At 42.5% G+C, this 17,093-nt stretch overlaps 1 protein-coding gene across 1 annotated transcript; it reads left to right on the top strand.

Moving 5' to 3' along the window:
• Positions 1-266: 266 nt before the first annotated feature.
• On the top strand, positions 267-16,420 carry CLUL1 (clusterin like 1; the record flags this gene model as incomplete). Its single annotated transcript, XM_080936354.1, has 7 exons — positions 267-372; positions 2,437-2,585; positions 5,741-5,908; positions 7,958-8,381; positions 9,168-9,305; positions 11,030-11,244; positions 16,232-16,420. 7 exons carry the CDS (start codon positions 267-269, stop codon positions 16,418-16,420), a joined length of 1,389 nt encoding a protein of 462 aa, XP_080792480.1.
• Between the last annotated feature and the right edge of the window lie 673 nt (positions 16,421-17,093).

Here is a 17,093-nt window from a genome sequence, read left to right as displayed (position 1 = left end):
CGACCATGCCCAACTTCATGCACATACTAAACTGTCAGGAAGAGTGTAAATGAAAGAGAACAAAATGAGTTTGTCTGGCTTTGAACTGATCGTTTATGTGCCCTTATGTGCCAGGCATTTTAGCATGAAGTATCTAAAGTGATGAAGAGAAATTGACAGAAAGGTGCTGTGGAGCACCTTGTGTTTTCCATTGCTAACCAAGAGGCCAGCAGCCCCCAGGAAAGCACTAAAGCAGGCTGGTTTTCCCTTCATAGGAACACTGGACCATGAAGCCACCAGTCCTGGTGTTTTCAGTGTATCTGCTGTGGCTGAAATACTGTGACAGTGCACCTACGTGGAAGGAGCCGGCTACTCCGGATGGAGCCCTGAAGAGTATGTTTGGCTTATCTGCCCTGTTTCCATGTTGGCCTGTCCTGCTGATGTTTACAGGGACTTGCAATTGAAAGATAAGCGTGTTCATTACACATCACAGTAAAAAGCTCTTCGGGACTTAAACCAAGCACTCATGATGCCAAACATCTGGATAAAATAGAAATTTCTACTAAGTCTCCAGGAGCCCGCATCACATAGCCAGGTGTTTTGTATCATGCAGATGAAACTTTTTGTCAGCATTTCCTTTTGTATTCTCCAGATGATCGGTATTATATTGACACATCTTTAATGAACAGCAAAATACTTTCCTAGCATTTAAAAATGTAAACCATTAAAGGGGTCTGTGTAATTAGTCAAGGGGTAGGTTGTCGTAACAGTGAATCTGTGCCCATTGACCTGTGACCTTTGTTTGGTGATGTAGATTTGGGGCATTTAGCATTTAGCAAATAAAAATTAGCTAAGATGGAGTTGATTTGGAGTCTGTAATTAAATTCAGTGGCAAGATAAATATCAGCAGAATGCCACATTTGTTGAGATCAGGGTGGAAGCCAAGAAAACTCACTTTAGAGACGAAGGCTTGAAATGAAAGCTTTATTTTCTATATGTGCAAAGAGGTGGCCAGTTAGGAATCAGAATGGTATCCCCCAAGGGAGATTGTACAACCTTTCCTTTTTGTTTTTTTAAAGGTTTATTTATTTTATTTATACGAGTACACTGTCGCTGTCTTCAGACACACCAGAAGAGGGCATCGGATCCCATTACAGATGGTTGTGAGCCACCATGTGTTTGCTGGGAATTGAACTCAGGACCTTTGGAAGAGCAGTCAGTGCTCTAACCACTGAGCAATCTCTCCAGCCCCTTTGTACAACATTTCTATAGGATGAGAGCACAAAACTGAGCATTAACCAACCATATCTTGACACAAGGGGTTAAACCAGGAATTTAACGCTGGTGACTGGGCCTTTTCTGGGTCACCTGGTTTCAGGGTCCTCGGGTCAGCTTTGACCTGGAATTAGAGAGATAAGGGGACGAGGAGTAGGCAAGCTGCATCATTTATGACTTGTGTCCCTCAGTTAGAGGACAGGGAAATGGCAACCTCCCTCTTTGCACCCTTCACTGGTTAACATACAAACATGAAGCGAGAAGAAGCAAGGACAGGGTTGAGTTCGGGGCCTGGGAACATGAACTCGGTGTTGTCCCTGAGAAAGAGAAAACAGAACGGAAGTATGCCTACCAAGGGGCAGTTAATGGTACCAAGAGGCTTCTGTTAGGTTGCTAGTGAATCTTGTGTCATATGACATGTGTTCTTAGTCTGTTGCCTTCTATGGAGGTAAATATAACTGGAAAAGAGAAACGGTTCACTGTATTCAAAGTCCTCTGCTGGGTATTTTATATAAACTGTCAAGAAAACTCAGATTTTTTTTTTCCCTAATCAAAACATACTTGAGTCTCCAGTGATAGAAAAAATGAATGGTGGCTGGAGAGGTGGCTCAGTGGTTAGAGCACTGACTGCTGTTCCAGAGGTCCTGAGTTCAAATCCCAGCAACCACATGGTGGCTCCCAACCATCTGTAATGGGATCTGATGCCCTCTTCTGGTGTGTCTGAAGACAGGGACAGTGTACTCACATACGTGAAATAAATAAATAAATCTTTTAAAGAAATGGATAAAGAAAAACAGGGCTTGTGGAAAATGACAAGATTGAGACCAAATAAGCTCCGATGTGTTCAGGAGAAGCAGAAGGCATGCATTGCGGCGGTAGGTTTGTCATGGGGTACCTTAGAGCTAAAAGCCTCTATTTGGAGGTCCCAAAACCGGCGAAGTTAATGGTTTTTTTCTAATTAATTATGTAAGAACAAAATAAAAAGTGCTACTTTCAAAACATTTTAACCAATCTCATGCTTCGAAGACAAACTTAATGATGCCATAACTTTGTTTTTTAATTTTTTTATTATAGATACTCTCTGTATTTGCATTTGAAATGTTATCCCCTTTGCCCACCCAGCTCCCATCCCCCCCTCCCCGAAGTTACTGTTTTGTAATATGATCCAAACATGTCTTTTAGGTCCTCCAGAGGTAGGAGAAGCAGATGTAGAAGGAGAGGTGAAGAAGGCTTTGATTGGCATTAAGCAGATGAAAATCACGATGGAAAAGAGAGAGGAGGAGCACGCCAAATTAATGAAAACCCTGAAGAAATGCAAAGAAGAGAAGCAGGTACCACCGCTCAAAACGCTCTTCTCAGGCACATTTAGGCTGTGAAATTGCAAGAATGAACATGTGAAGTTAACAGTGGCTTCTTTCCCCGTGTTACATTTACCTTGGAGAAGTTGGAGAAAGCTTTATCTTTCTGTATCTGGTCGTCTTCCACAGGATGCAGACCGCGGGATTTGAGGATTGGTACCTGGTTAAAAAGGCTGCTTTTTCAAAATGCCTCTTTTTTAGTTTCATCTGAGTTAAGATACTGAATCAGAAGTGCTTGGAGAAGTTTTGGTGAAATCAGGGGTTTCTAGTCCCTACTACTAAAAGTAAATTTAAGAATGAGATACCACTCCTAAATACACTTATGGGTGAGGACGGTTAAGAGTTCCGCATTTGTTTTCCTTATTTTTAACATTTTTAAAAATTATTTTGTATTTATTTTGAGTCATGATACCATGTAACCCAGTCTGTAGCTGAGGCTGGCCTTGAACTCCTGAACCTTCCATTTCCTAAGTGCTGGAATTATGTGTATGCATCATCATACCCAGTTTTGAACTACATTTCAATTAGTCTCCTGTCTGTAAAAAACAAATGAGATTTGCCAGTTCTGATTAGATCACCAGTCTTACCCTGTCATGTGGCCAGTGACGAATTATAGTGAAGGACTTGGTCTATCTTACTAAATCTTTTAAATACCCCTAGCCTTCGTTGTGGTTTTTGTTCGGCCATATGTAGAGTTAGTTTAGTTGCAGGTCAGTAAAATGGCTCGCTGAGTGAAAGCACTTGCCACGAAGCCTGATGACCTGAGTTCAGTCCTTGGAACCCACCTGGTGAGAGGAGAAAAGTCAGTTATCCTCTGACTTGAACATGCATGCTATGACATCCTGCGACCCCACCCCCTGCCCCCACATGCACACATGACATAAATACATAAGCAAATAAATAAATGTAAACATTTGACAGTTGGTTTAGGTACATGACCAAAGATGGTATATGGAAGGATCCTTTCTCTTGGAGCAACTAGATCTTCAGGTACTAAATTTTTAGCATTTGAATACAAGCAGCATCAGACCAACCTCATGTGTGTGTGTGTGTGTGTGTGTGTGTGTGTGTGTGTGTGTGTGTGTGTGTGTGTATGCAGGAGACCTGAAGCTTTAGATGCACTGGAACTGCCACTAGATGTGGGTGGTAGAAACCAAAACCTCGCTCACCACAAGAGCACCAAACGTTCTCAGTTACTGAGACATGTCTCCATCCTGAAACCACCAGTCAAGGTTTCCACACTATTCTGAAAAGCCAGAAATGGCATGAAAACACCCTTATCCACAAATCCTGTCTGGGTCCTGCTGGGATTCGTATGTAGGTTATAGCAAACACCACCTGACTAACCACCTACAACGAGGAACTCTGCAAAAGCCAATTCAGGCATAGGTGACATAAAAGATTATTAGAGCTGTGCTAATATTGGTGGCCTTAAAGTATGTACAGTCTGAGGACCTGAGGTCGGATCCCTAGCACCCCACACAAAAAGCACTTAACCCCGGGCACTGGACCAGAGCGGTGGGGCAGAGACAGGCTGACTCATGGGTCTTGCTGGCTAGCCAGTCTCACTAATTGGTAAGATCCAGGCCGAGTTTAGTGAACAAACCCTGTATCAAAAGAGCAAAAGAGAAAGACACCTAACTTAAATCTCTAGCCTCCACACACAAGCACATTCACACACGCACATGCATACACACAAACACATAGATATACGTACACTGCAAACTCACACACATACACACACGCACGCATGCGCACATGCACATAATCTATGATTATATCTATAGTGTGAGCACTTGGGAGAGTGAGACAGGAAGATCAGGGCCAGCTTGGGCTATCTAGTGAGACTGTTTCAGAAAATAAGCAAACAAAAGCTGTACTGGCTGGCTTTGTGTCAACTTGACACAAACTGGAGTTATCACATGAAAGGAGCCTCAGTTGAGGAAATGCCTCCATGAGATCCAGCTGTACGGCATTTTCTCAACTAGTCAAGGGGGGAGGGCCCAGCCCATTGTGGGTGGAGCCATCCCTGGGCTGGTAGACCTGGTTCTATAAGAAAGCAGGCTGAGCAAGCCAGGGGAAGCAAGCCAGTAAGTAACATCCCTCCATGGCCTCTGCATCAGCTCCTGCTTCCTGACCTGCTTGAGTTCCAGTCCTGACTTCCTCTGGTGATGAACAGTGATATGGAAGTGTAAGCTGAATAAACCTTGTCCTCCCCAACTTGCTTCTTGGTCATGATGCTTGTGCAGGAATAGAAACCCTGACTAAGACAAAAGCCTACAATAAGTTTGTTTTAAAAACAAAAACTTTTAAGAAAGAAGGGAGGGGGGCTTTTGCTGTAGACCTGTGCGGTCGAACAGGTCATTGCAGCAGCTCCTCATGAACAGTAACACTGGCCCCAGCCAAGTACAGCCATCACCACAAGGGGGCGCGCTTGGAACACAGACAGGAAGAAAGAAACCACTCTCTAACTCATTGGTTATACACAAGACTTTGCTTTCTTGCAGCATCTAAGTAAATACAGTGGTTTAAGGAAGCTTAGAGTAAACTAAAATATTAGTTTTCGAAAACTTAGGTCGCACCTTCTTTATCCCTCGCAGGCTAACCGTGCAGATAGAGAAGTCAAAAGGTAATCCGTAAGGGTGATGATGTCTTTGTTATCCACTCATCCACATTTAGTGCAATGTCCATCACACAGCAGGTATTCACTAAATATCGGTGAACCAATGGACAATGAGAGTTCCACGGTCTTCAGTGAAGTCTCATTCAGAAGACTCTGATCAAATGGAAATCGTTGTGGTAGATCTATCAGCAGAAAGGAAGGTGAAGATGAAAAGACTGGGCCATCGAGAGGGTCTTAAAATTAATTTCTGTTGAAGCCAGGTCTTTTATAGAGAAGGATGGCCTTGAATCCAGGATACCCTTGAATTTCTGATCCTCCCTCTTTCGCCTTCTGAGAGCTGGGGCTACAGGTGTGTGCCACCATGCCTGTGTGGGTGGTACCTGGGCTCTGCGAATACAAGGCGAGCCAGCACTTTATCGGTAAGCTCAGATAATGTAGCAACCCAACTAAGGTATCCATAGGTCCAGGAAACGGACACGAGACCTGTGCTTGTGCATTCTAACAGGAGGCTCTGAAGCTCATGAACGAAGTGCAAGGACGTCTGGAGGAAGAGGAAAAGTTATGTCAGGCATCTTCTGTAGATTCTTGGGATGGATGCAGGCCATGTTTGGAAAGTAACTGCATACAGTTTTATACAGCTTGTCAGCCTGGCTGGTCCTCTGTGATAAACATGGTAAGAGGAAGAGAGCTCACCATTTCAGGGTTCTCAAGGGCTCTAGGACATCTTGATTTTTAAATTATATTCATTTTTAAAGTAGAGATGACCGATGATATTTTGTGATTTAGAATCTAATACCGATGTTATATATCACCGTCTCTGTGTGTGCACAATTTATAGCTTATAATAACTGTCAATGTTTATCTCCTTGTTGTTTACACTTGGTAACTCCTATAGAAGCGCCCAGGCTTTGCATTGTATGCGCTGTGGGCAGGCTCTAGGTAGATTGTAAGCCCTTTGACAGCAAGGGTCATATCCCTGTGTCTTCTTTTGAGGGGTTAACCGATGAATGGCTTTACTTTCTATTATAGCATTTCAGTATTTGATCTAAATCTTCTTTAATATTTTATCCTAGAAACCATATATTTAACTCTCTCTCTACATTCCTCCCCTTTTCAATTTTACTAGTAGCCCAGGTTGTCCTCGGATTTAGTATGCAGCCACTGATGACTGATCCTCCTGACTCCACCCCCTAAGGGCTGAGTTACCGATGAGTTACACTGAGGTTCATTGTTCCCTCTCTCCTTTGATTTATGCACAGGGTGTCCTCTGTATCCTAGGTTGACCTTGAGTCTCTGACCTCCCCACCACAGTCTTCCAAGTGCTAGTACACAGATGTGTAACACCACATCATCTTTATTTCAGCGAGCTTTTCCTCTTGCATATTTGTGCACAAATGTGCACATTTTCAAGTCTCCTTTTGCCCTAGCCATGTGTTCTGTAAGACTGGCACTTTTTATGCCCGTTGGTGATCTTCCAGGCAGAAGGATTCACAGAGGGTGGTGACCCACATAGGATGAGCTCTGCCCCAGTAAAGTCTGTGATTGGCCTGGATTTTCTTCCTCCTTCAAGAAGTGAGCTGTGTATGAAATGGGATGGAGTTCTACTCTTCATATTAATGTATACAGTGATCAGAGGATGCTCCTGGCTCTTCAGTGTCACACTCGATGACAAAAGAGCAGCCACTAGGGTACAGAATGTGCCAGGTTAATTTGGTGACACTGTTGATTCCAACTGCTGTCCTTTTACAGCAATGGTCATTCTCTGATATGCCGAAAATACAGGGACGTGAGTGCCGGACACAGGAGACCTGGAGGATATTCTTGTTGGGCCTGACTTGTAGCCTTGTGGAAATTTCTTGGGACTTGTTTTTGGTTTTGTTGCTTTCTGAGGCTGGGTCTTGCTATGTTGCCCAGGTCACCTCAACTTCCTGGACTGAGTAATGTCCCCTCCCCTGCAGCCTCTGCAGGAGCTAGAGCCAAGTGCCACTGTGTCTAGTTTCAAAGTTCTATTTCAATGGGTGGACGCAGTAACAGAAACTGGCAGAGGAAAGGCAGGCAACCCATCAGACTTCCTTCTGTAGACAGCATAGACCCTACACAGATTCCTGGAAAACTGTTTGAACTGCAGGAGGCTGATGCCCTAGAAGAAATATTCCATAGCTAATAACACTCAACACATTCTAACTCTTCAAGATAAAGACAGTCGTGATCTGCCTAGACTCAGGTACTGTAACTGCTGGATAATCTTCCACCAAATGCTTCTCAAAATTCCGAGACTAGGGTTTCATCCCTTTCAATACAACAAACTGGGCATCATCATTGTTAATTTACAATTATCAAATAATCATAAATGACTACCAAAGTAGGAAGATAGTATCATTTTTTATAGTTCTAACGCAAGTTTTACAGTATCCTGTAATCAGGGACCTGCCAGCTGCTGTGAAAATATCGAGCTGTAGCTTCTCTACTGTATTTTGACCTTTCTAGCCTTCTGTGAGCAAATCTAAACCAGGAGGAATTTCAGGTTCCATTTTCAGTTAAAGTTAGGATCAGCTATAAAACTGGTACATATCATACCAAAGTCATATCCTTTTCTTAGCTTATACAGAACTTAAATTAGAATGACTACCATAAACTGACTTTATTTTTTTTTTTCCAGTAATAGGTGGAATAGGAAGAGAAACATCTTTATCTTTATCCCATGTCTCACTCTACCCCACAGATGGAGCAGTTTCTCAAGAAGATTTACCAATTTCTGTGTTCCCACAGTAAAGATGTGAAGGATCTCCCTGCCATAGAACAGACGAAGGAAGATTTACAAGTGGTACAGATAGAGAACCTGTTCAGACAGCTGGCTGTGGACGTGAGATCTCTCTTCAACATGAGTTTTTACATTTTTAAACAGATGCAGAAAGACTTTGACCAGGATTTTCAGCTCTACTTCATGTCCGATGTGAACTTAATGGAGCGATACCCCCCAGCTTTGTCTAAAGAGATAACCAGAAAGGAAGACCTTGGGCAAAGGTGGGGTGTTCCCAATGTCTTCCAGATGTTTCATAATTTCAGTCTCTCTATTTATGAGAGAGTCCAAGAAGTAATAATGAAGACACTCAACGCAATTGAAGATTTGTGGGAACCACACAAAGGTGAGTTACTAATGACCCCTCTTTTCTCTCCCCCTTATTTCTCCCCTTTTCTCTCTTGCTCTTTTTTTTTTTTTTTTTTTTTTTGCTTTTGCTTTTGCTTTTTTTGTGGTGTGTGTAGGTACCTACATGTTCACATATGTGCTGGCGAACATGTGGTATGTGGCCCTATATGTATGAACATATGCTTGTAGAAGCCAGAGATCAACCTTACGTGTTATTCCTTAGGAGTGGCCTATCTTGTTTTGAGATAGGGTCTCTTACTAAGACCTGGTGCTCACTGACTTGTTAGACTGCCTGACCAACAAGTCTTAGGAATCACCCTGACTCTGCCTCCCCAGCACTGGTATTACAAGTAAACCTATGCCATCATGTCCAGCGTCTTATGGGGTGCTGAGTGATAGATAGGCATTTACTGACTAAAGTGTTTCTCAAGACCCCTTTTCTTTCTCCCACTACCTTTGCAAATGTTTGTTTGTTTTTTCAAGACACGATTTTTCTGTATCCATGGCTGTTCTGGAGCTTGCTTTGTAGACCAGGCTGGCTTCAAACTCAGAGATCTTCCCAACTCTGCCATGATTTAAAACATTTGTCACCAAACCTATCCCCACTTCCCAAGCGCTGACATTAAAAGTTCATGCTACCACATGTGGCTGGCTTCAGCAGTTCTAGGAATCAGACGTTGAGTCCCATGTGTATGTGGTAAGCATGAGACTAAGTTAACCCTCCCCCTGCCCTGTGTGGTGAAATTCCAAGGGTGTTTCTATGTGAATGTTGTATTCCCTACAGACTTAGACCAGAGAGATGTGACTTCAGAGATGTTACCTGAGCAAAATGGAGAAATGTGTGAGGAATTTGGCAAGAATTTATCTGGATGTTTAAAATTTCATAAGAGATGCCAAAAATGTCACAACTACCTATCTGAAGGTAAATGATTATTGTTTTATCATGTCTTTCACGTGTGTGCATATGTGTGGGTACCTGTGTACATGTAAATCTGTGCATACAAAGATCAGAAGACAACCTTAGGTGTTATTTCTGAGGTGGTATCTACCGTTTTGTTTGAGACATGTTTTGTTTTATTTTTTTAAGTAGCCAGAAACTAACCAAGTGGTCTTAGTTGGTTAGCCAATGAGGGGCAAGTCTTACCTTCTCCAGTGTGGGAATTATAAGCAACACCATGTCTGGCCTTTAAAAACTGAGTTCTGGAGATAAGCTCAGGTTAGCAATCAAGCTAGCCCCTGGAGACAGGCTCAGGTTAGCAAAAAGGCGGGCTCCTCTCCACGTACACTGTTGCCTTGCAGATGTCTCATGGTCCTGGCATCTCCAATAACTTGGGGACTTATACTGTAAATGAGGTTTAATCTTCACCAGTGACTTCTTCTGGCCCTTTGTAATAGTTAGTGCCAAGCCTCCATGCTCTCTGTGACCACTTCATAGCTTCAAACCCACCTGGGCGACTCAAAGTATAGCCTGCTCCTCTTGGGCCACCTCTGAAAAGATACTTTTTTTATTGTCCCAGTGAAGCAGCTGTACTTCGTCGCTGGCACTGCTGTCTTATAAATCAGAGCTTACTCTCAGTTAGGTCTGTCCCTGCCACATGCTTGTGTGCAAAGACAGAAGGCTGCCGGCTACTGCTTCATCTGCGCCGTGCTCCCCGCGATGGTCATGGGCTCTCCATTGAAGTAGAAACTATGGAGGAATGCTGAATGTTGGTTTGCTCACAGCCTCATCCCCACCCCCTTTTTGCAGACAGTGGCTCTATGTAGTCCTGGCTGTCTTGGTCTCTCTCTCTCCCTCCCCTCCCTCTTTCAGGCTAGCTGTGCCCAGCTCACACAGTCCCTCCCCTATCCCCCCTTCTCTTCTCTGAGAAGGGGAAGGCCCCTCCCCCTGGGTACCAACCCATCCTGGCACATCAAGTTACTGCAAGTTTAGGCACATCCTCTCCCACTGTGACCAGGGTACCTCAGTTAGGGGAACAGGGTCCACAGGCAAGGCAACAGAGTCAGAGACAGCCCCTACTCCCGTTGTGAGGGAAGCCCAAGCTGTACATATGTTATATATGTGGGGTGGGGGACTAGGTACAGCCCACGAATGCTCTTTGGTTGGTGGTTTAGTCTCTGGGAGCCCCCACGGGTCCAAGTTAGTTGACTCTGTTGCTTTTCCTGTGGAGTCTCTAACCCATCCAGGTCCCTCAGTCTGTCCCCCAACCCTTCCAGAAGACTCCCTGAGTTTCATCTAATATTTGGCTGTGGGTCTCTGCATGTATTTTGGTCAGCTGCTGAGTAGAACCTCTTAGAGGGGAGTTTATGCTAGGCTCCTGTCTGCAAGCATAACAGAGTATCATTAATGGGTGGGTCTCTAGTTGGGTTGGTTATAGGTTGACCATTCCCTCGGTCTCTGTTCCATCTTTGTCCCTGCATTTCTTGTAGGCAGGACAAATTTAGAAGTTCTTTTCTTTATCTACTCACTTCTGCTCTATAAAACCATATAATTAACAATTAGTTAAACTAAGTCTCATATGAAAGTGTTATCAGCAATTTTGCTTACTACAAACAAGCATTGACTGAGAACTCTGCATCCTAAGCTTGTGCCATCCACATCCAAGTTTTCTAAACCTTTTATTTACTGTCTCTTTACCTCTTTGCTAGACTGCCCTGACGTACCTGAACTACACATAGAATTCCTTGAGGCCCTGAAATTAGTCAATGTATCCAATCAGCAGTATGATCAGATTGTTCGCATGACCCAGTATCATCTGGAAGATACCACATACCTCATGGAGAAGATGCAAGAGCAGTTTGGATGGGTGTCTCAACTGGCAAGTCATAACCCAGTGACTGAGGACATCTTTAATTCGACAAAGGTAGAGACCTCAGAGCAGAAATGGCATGTGCTATCTCTATTCTGCTAATTACTTACTGATTACAGCTAAATTCAAAAACAAGCTGAAGAATACACATAACTCCATTGCGGTTGTATCTAAGCCCGCCCAGGTTGACGTAGTTCATGGTCTAGAAAGCTGGGTATGGTGGCTCAGATCCTTTACACCAGCTACCCTTAAGTAAGAAAGATCTTTGGTTCAAAGTCTTGAATGGGCCACATAGTGAGTTCTGTGCCCACCTAGGCAACTTTGAGAGACCCTGTCTGAAAACAAAACAAAAGAAAAAAATTAAAAGGTCTAGAAATGCAGCTTACTGGTGGATTTACCTGGCAGTTTTGGGTCCTGTAAATAAAGTCATAAAGTCATAGTATAGATGCCATTTAAGATGACAGTATGTTTTTAGATGATATTTAACTTAAAAATTTTTAGATCTATTTTATGTTATGTGTATGGGTGTTTTGCCCACATTACCTCTGTGTAACAAGTGCATGTGTGTGTCTGTTGCTTGAGGTCAGAAGAGCGTGTCAGACTTCCTGGAACTGGAGGTATGAACAGTTTTGAACCTCCATGTGCTTCCTGAAAAATCAAATCTAAATTTTCTGCAGGAACAAGTGCTCTTAACCACTGAAGCGCTAATATTTAATTACCCAGCCTTGATATTTAATTCTTAAGATGACTGTAGTAGTTTGAATAAGTATGGCCCCAAAGACTCATGAGTTTGAATGCTTGGCCCATAGGGAGTGGCACTATTAGGAGTTGTAGCTTTATTGGAGTAGGTGTTGTCTACTTGGAGAAAGTGTGTCGCTGTGAAGTCAGGCTTAGGTCATATTTGCTCAAGCTATGCCCAGAATGGTACTCACTGTCTCCTTTTGAAGTTTTATTTATTTTATGTATGTGGATACATTGTCGTTGTCTTCAGACACACCAGAAGAGGGCATCGGATCCCATTACAGATGGTTGTGAGCCACCATGTGGTGCTGGGAATTGAACTCAGGACCTCTGAAAAAGTCAGTGTCCTTAACCACTGAGCCATCTCTCCAGCCCCACAGTCTCCTTCTGCTGCCCACAGATCAAGATGTAGAACTCTCAGCTCCCTCTTCAGCATCATGTCTGCCCTGACACCGCCGTGCTTCACACCATGATGATAATGGACTGAACCTCTGAAATTATAATCCAGCTCCAGTTAAATATTTTCCTTTATAAGAGTTGTCTTGATCATGATATCTCTTCACAGCAATAAAACCTTAACTGAGACAGTGACTTAGTTTATTGTATCAAAAAATAAAAGTGCTATAATTTACTTTTTTAGAAACTAAGGAACCTCACTCTTTTTACAGGAAAACATTTTAAGATAACTTCTATTATTTCCATCTTAGTGGAAAAACAGAGGTCTGGAAAGGCTAAAGATCATTTCTAACATTTCTCAGCTTTTAAGGTTTAGACTCTAATTTAAATTTTTTAATTTACTTTATGTATATGGATGTTTTCCCCAAATGTATGTCTGTGTATCTCATGTAAGCCTGATACCTAAGGAGACTAGAGAGTATCAGATCCCTGGAGCTGTAGTTAAGGAAGGCTGTAAAACCCCTATATGATGCTGGGATTCACACTTTGGTCCTCTGTAAGAACAGCAAATGCATATCTCTGCTGCATAAAACAGTGGCTGACTCTTTGTCCTGAGCCATGCATACCTATAACCACGCACATATTGCCTTAATTATACAAATATCTATATGTAAGCATAAAAATATATTTATACATAATATAAATATATAAAGTATATAATATAATAAAATACAAAAAATTATATAACCCCACATTGCTTCTTGAGTAGTTAGCACTGGCATGTGTGATGGTTTGTATATGCTTGGCCCAGGGAGTGGCACCATCAGGAGATGTGGCTTTGTTGAAGTAGTGTGTCACTGTGAGCATGGACTTAAGACCTTAAGACCCTAGCTTCCTGGAAGCCAGTATTCTGCTAGTGGCCTTCAGATGAAGATGTACAATTCTCAGCAGCTTCTGTGCAACGCCTGCCTGGATGTTGCCACGTTCCTGCCTTGATGCTAATGAACTGAATCTCTGAACCTGTAAGCCAGCTGCAGGAAATGTTAAACTCCCCTTAAGAGAGTTGCCTTGGTTTCTGGTGTCTGTTCACGTCAGCAAAACCCCAACTAAGACAGCATGTAAGGGTATTGGTTAAAAAAAAAAAAAACCAAAAAAAAAAAAAAACCAAAACATTAGGCGTAGCAACAGTCTATAGTACGTGGAGCTCTCAGAGACACAGAACTAATAGAGTAAATATTACAAAGGGGATTTATTATACGGGCTTGCATGATATGCACTGGGTAGTTTAACAATGGTGGTTTGCATAGTGAAGAGGTGAAGAACTAGTAGTTACTCAGTCCACCAGTCTTGAAGTACCAGCAACCCCCTCTAGTATTGAAGGCACTGAGGATTCCTGGAGAGTCATTGGTCTTCAGTTCACATTGGAAGCTAACGGGTTTTGATAGCAACAGAGGATAGCAGTGGTGATGGCATCAGCAATAGCGGAGCAGATGCACTCACCAGAAAGGAGTGAAGTAAGGCAGGCAAAACGCAACAGCTTTTTCCTCTGATCTCTTTCTGAGAGGATGCTGTAGGAAAATGCCACCCCCTTGAAAGGAGGGTCTTCCCCTATAATTAATCTATCCGGGAAATACTATCACATACCCATCCAGAGACATGAATCTCAGTTGATTCCAGCTCCCACCAATAACATCAAGGTTAAGCAACCCAGTGCCATAGTTGGAACTTCAGCCTATTTTTAGTGAATCTGACATTTTGCTCTTCGTTAACCTGCAAGTTGTAGCCCATGCATAGTTTGAAAAACTAAGTTTAGCTACTCACAGCTCACAGCAAACAGGTAAAAAAAAAAAAGTTGAGTTTTGTAGCAAATGCCTCAACCTTCTCAGAGCTTGCAGTAGAGGTAAGAGGATCATGAGTTCAAGGGTGGCCTCAGCTATGACAGACTGTCTCAAGAAATCAAAACAAGCCTCTTGTGGTGATGCACACCTGTGAGCTCAGAAGTCCAGAAGCTGAGGCAAGAGGGGTCCAGAGAGTTAAGACTAGTCTGGGCTATGTGACAGATGCAGGACAAGCTAGGGCCACACAGCAAGACTGCCTCACCCCATCCCCATGTATGAAGATCTTAGCACCACAGGCCATGCGGCAGATGGGATAAAAAAGGAGGGAAGGGAAAAAGGACATAGAAGACTAATAAGGTTTTAAAGGAAAATGGGTTTGTTTACTGCACAGTTCTGGAGACCAGAAAGTCCAATATCATCTTCTTAGTTCCTGGAGTGGGTCATGTGTTGCGCTGTGCATGCTGGGAAGGAAAAGTCAGCAGTGTGGAAATAGAACTTGTGTGAGAGAGACTGAGGAGTCTTAATAGGGGAGATGGCAGACTTGTCTCATAACGACTTACAGCCTGTGCTTATAGTAACTGGTGCAGTAGTTCCAGATGTAACTCTCTGCAGTGAGATCCTCACAAAGGCCCATCTCTCATTACACTGAGAGTCAAATTCTAACATGAGCTTTGGAAGAGGTAAATCACATCTAAACCATACATTCCCTGGTTCTCAGATGAAGAGCAGGAGGCCGTAGGAGCTCACACAGAGTGAGCACTAGGAAGAAGCTTGGTGGGAAGCAGGGTGAGTTTCTCCAGAAGAGTGGGCTGTCAAATCCATTCTTCTCAAAGCAGCTCTTATTTTATCATGTAAAGCAAAGCTAAATCATAGACCTACAAGTGTTGGAAAGGAACCTTGTGAGTGAAATTCACAGATTCTAACAGGTAAAGAAGTTATGGCAGCTGTTTATTTACAGTTTTTATAGGTGTTTACTACACAATTATGTATTACACTAGGCACAAATGTTTTATGGAGCTTCTGGTATATGTTATATCTAGTAAAAGGCAAGTAAGTAGACAGGGCCCACAGGCCTGGTGCATTCCCCTATAAATCCCAGAGCACTTTGGGAGATGAAAACAGGAAGATAGGAGTTCAGGGTAATTCTCATTTATGTAGCAAGTCCAAGGCCAGCCTGAAGTATATGAGACACTATTTCAAACCACAGGCAAACAAATAAACAACCCTCCCTAGGATTATTAAACTTCTTATTTTAATTTGCCCTTTATGGGTTTTGTTTATTTGTTTGTTTGTTGTGTTTTGTCTTTCTAGACAGGGTTTCTCTGTGTAGCCTTGGCTGTCTTGGAACTCCTCTGAACACCAGGCTGGGCTCAAACTCAGAGATCTACCTGCTTCTGACTCCCACGTGCTGGGGGTAAAGGTGGCACCACTATGCCTGGACTGCCCTTTATGTTTTTGATAGAGGAATTTATTGGAAAGCATTTTGGATATAGTTCTGTTAAGGTTACATCAAATTGCATTTAAAGTTTAGTTCCATTAAAATGATTAAAAAGTATATTATATGTACTCAGGAATTTATTAAGAGAGTAACTAAGCCAGGTACAATAGCACGTCTGTGAGTGTAGCACTCAGGGGCTGAGGCAGGACTGTGAGTTCCAAGTCACCATGAATATGTAGTGAGACCTTTCCTCAAAGCCAAACCAAACCAAACCAAACCAAGAAAACAAAAGGAGAGAGAGAGGGGGGGGGGAGGGAGAGAATACAATGTGCATACCAGTTGATTAGTTTTTTTTTTTTTTTTTTTGCCAAATTTATACATAAAACCATAAACTATAAATTTTCTAGGAAAATTACAAAGTTTGGCATTCCACATTAATGTGCATAATGTAAACAATAGCATTCGTTAAACATTTTACCATCTCAGTTTTGTTTGTAGATAAGTGGTCCCTTGTGTGAGTGGAGGTTCTTTTCCTTCTATCATGTGGATCCCAGAGACCTAACTTCGATTATCAGGCTTGGCAGCAAACACCCTTCCTTCACTGACCCATTTCGTTGCTCCTCTTCAGGCAATTCCAAAGATTCGTGGAGAAGAATCTTCCAAGCAGGAAGAAACTATGGTAGACCTGAGCATTCTACCTTCCTCTAACTTCACAGTCCAGAGCCCCCCTGAAGAAGGTGCTGAAAGCTCGAATGTCATTTACTACACGGTAGCTAAAGTTCTGCGGCATTTAAAGGGACATTTTAAAACTTGGTAAGAGAATAGCTGATTAGGGAAGCTTTGTTGAGATGGTAGGTGACTCATAAAAAGAAATAGAAATACAAGAATTGGGGTGGAGGGACCAAATTTGCCACTGTTAAGGGCTGTGTAAAGCATTACTGGGTGACACACATACATCTTTAATCCTAGCACTTAGGTAGAAGTTGGGAGGTCTGTGTGAGTTCAAGGCTAGCTTGACATACATAGCCACTTTCAGGCCAGTCAGGGCTACGTAGTGAGACCCAACGGAATGTGATGACTCAGAAACTTAGATTATCAATGGGATATAAACTGGTTTTGCCTTTTTCCCCCTATTTTTTTTTTTTTTTTTTTTTTTTTTTTGAGACAGACCCTTGGTGAAATCCAGCTGACTGACCTCCAGGTGGATCCACCATATCCAGCCTGGCTTTAAATAGGAAAGCTATTTAATTATGTATCACATTATTCTACTTCTGGATCAATGTAAGGAATCAATATAAATTTGATGAAAAGTCCTCCTTTCAAGATTTATATTTAGAAAATTGCTTAAAACTAAAATATTGAGACCAGCCAGGGTCTAAAAATAAGAGCATGTTTAAGCAGATATTGACCAAGGCCACTCAATACACTTGATGAAACTTTAAAATGACTTATAGAATTTTAATAAGGACCTGCCATCTACTATGGCCAGG

This window comes from Micromys minutus, assembly GCF_963924665.1.
Source record: "Micromys minutus genome assembly, chromosome: 23".
In the NCBI taxonomy this organism is placed as follows: domain Eukaryota; kingdom Metazoa; phylum Chordata; class Mammalia; order Rodentia; family Muridae; genus Micromys; species Micromys minutus.
This window is presented reverse-complemented; position numbering and strand designations above follow the sequence as displayed.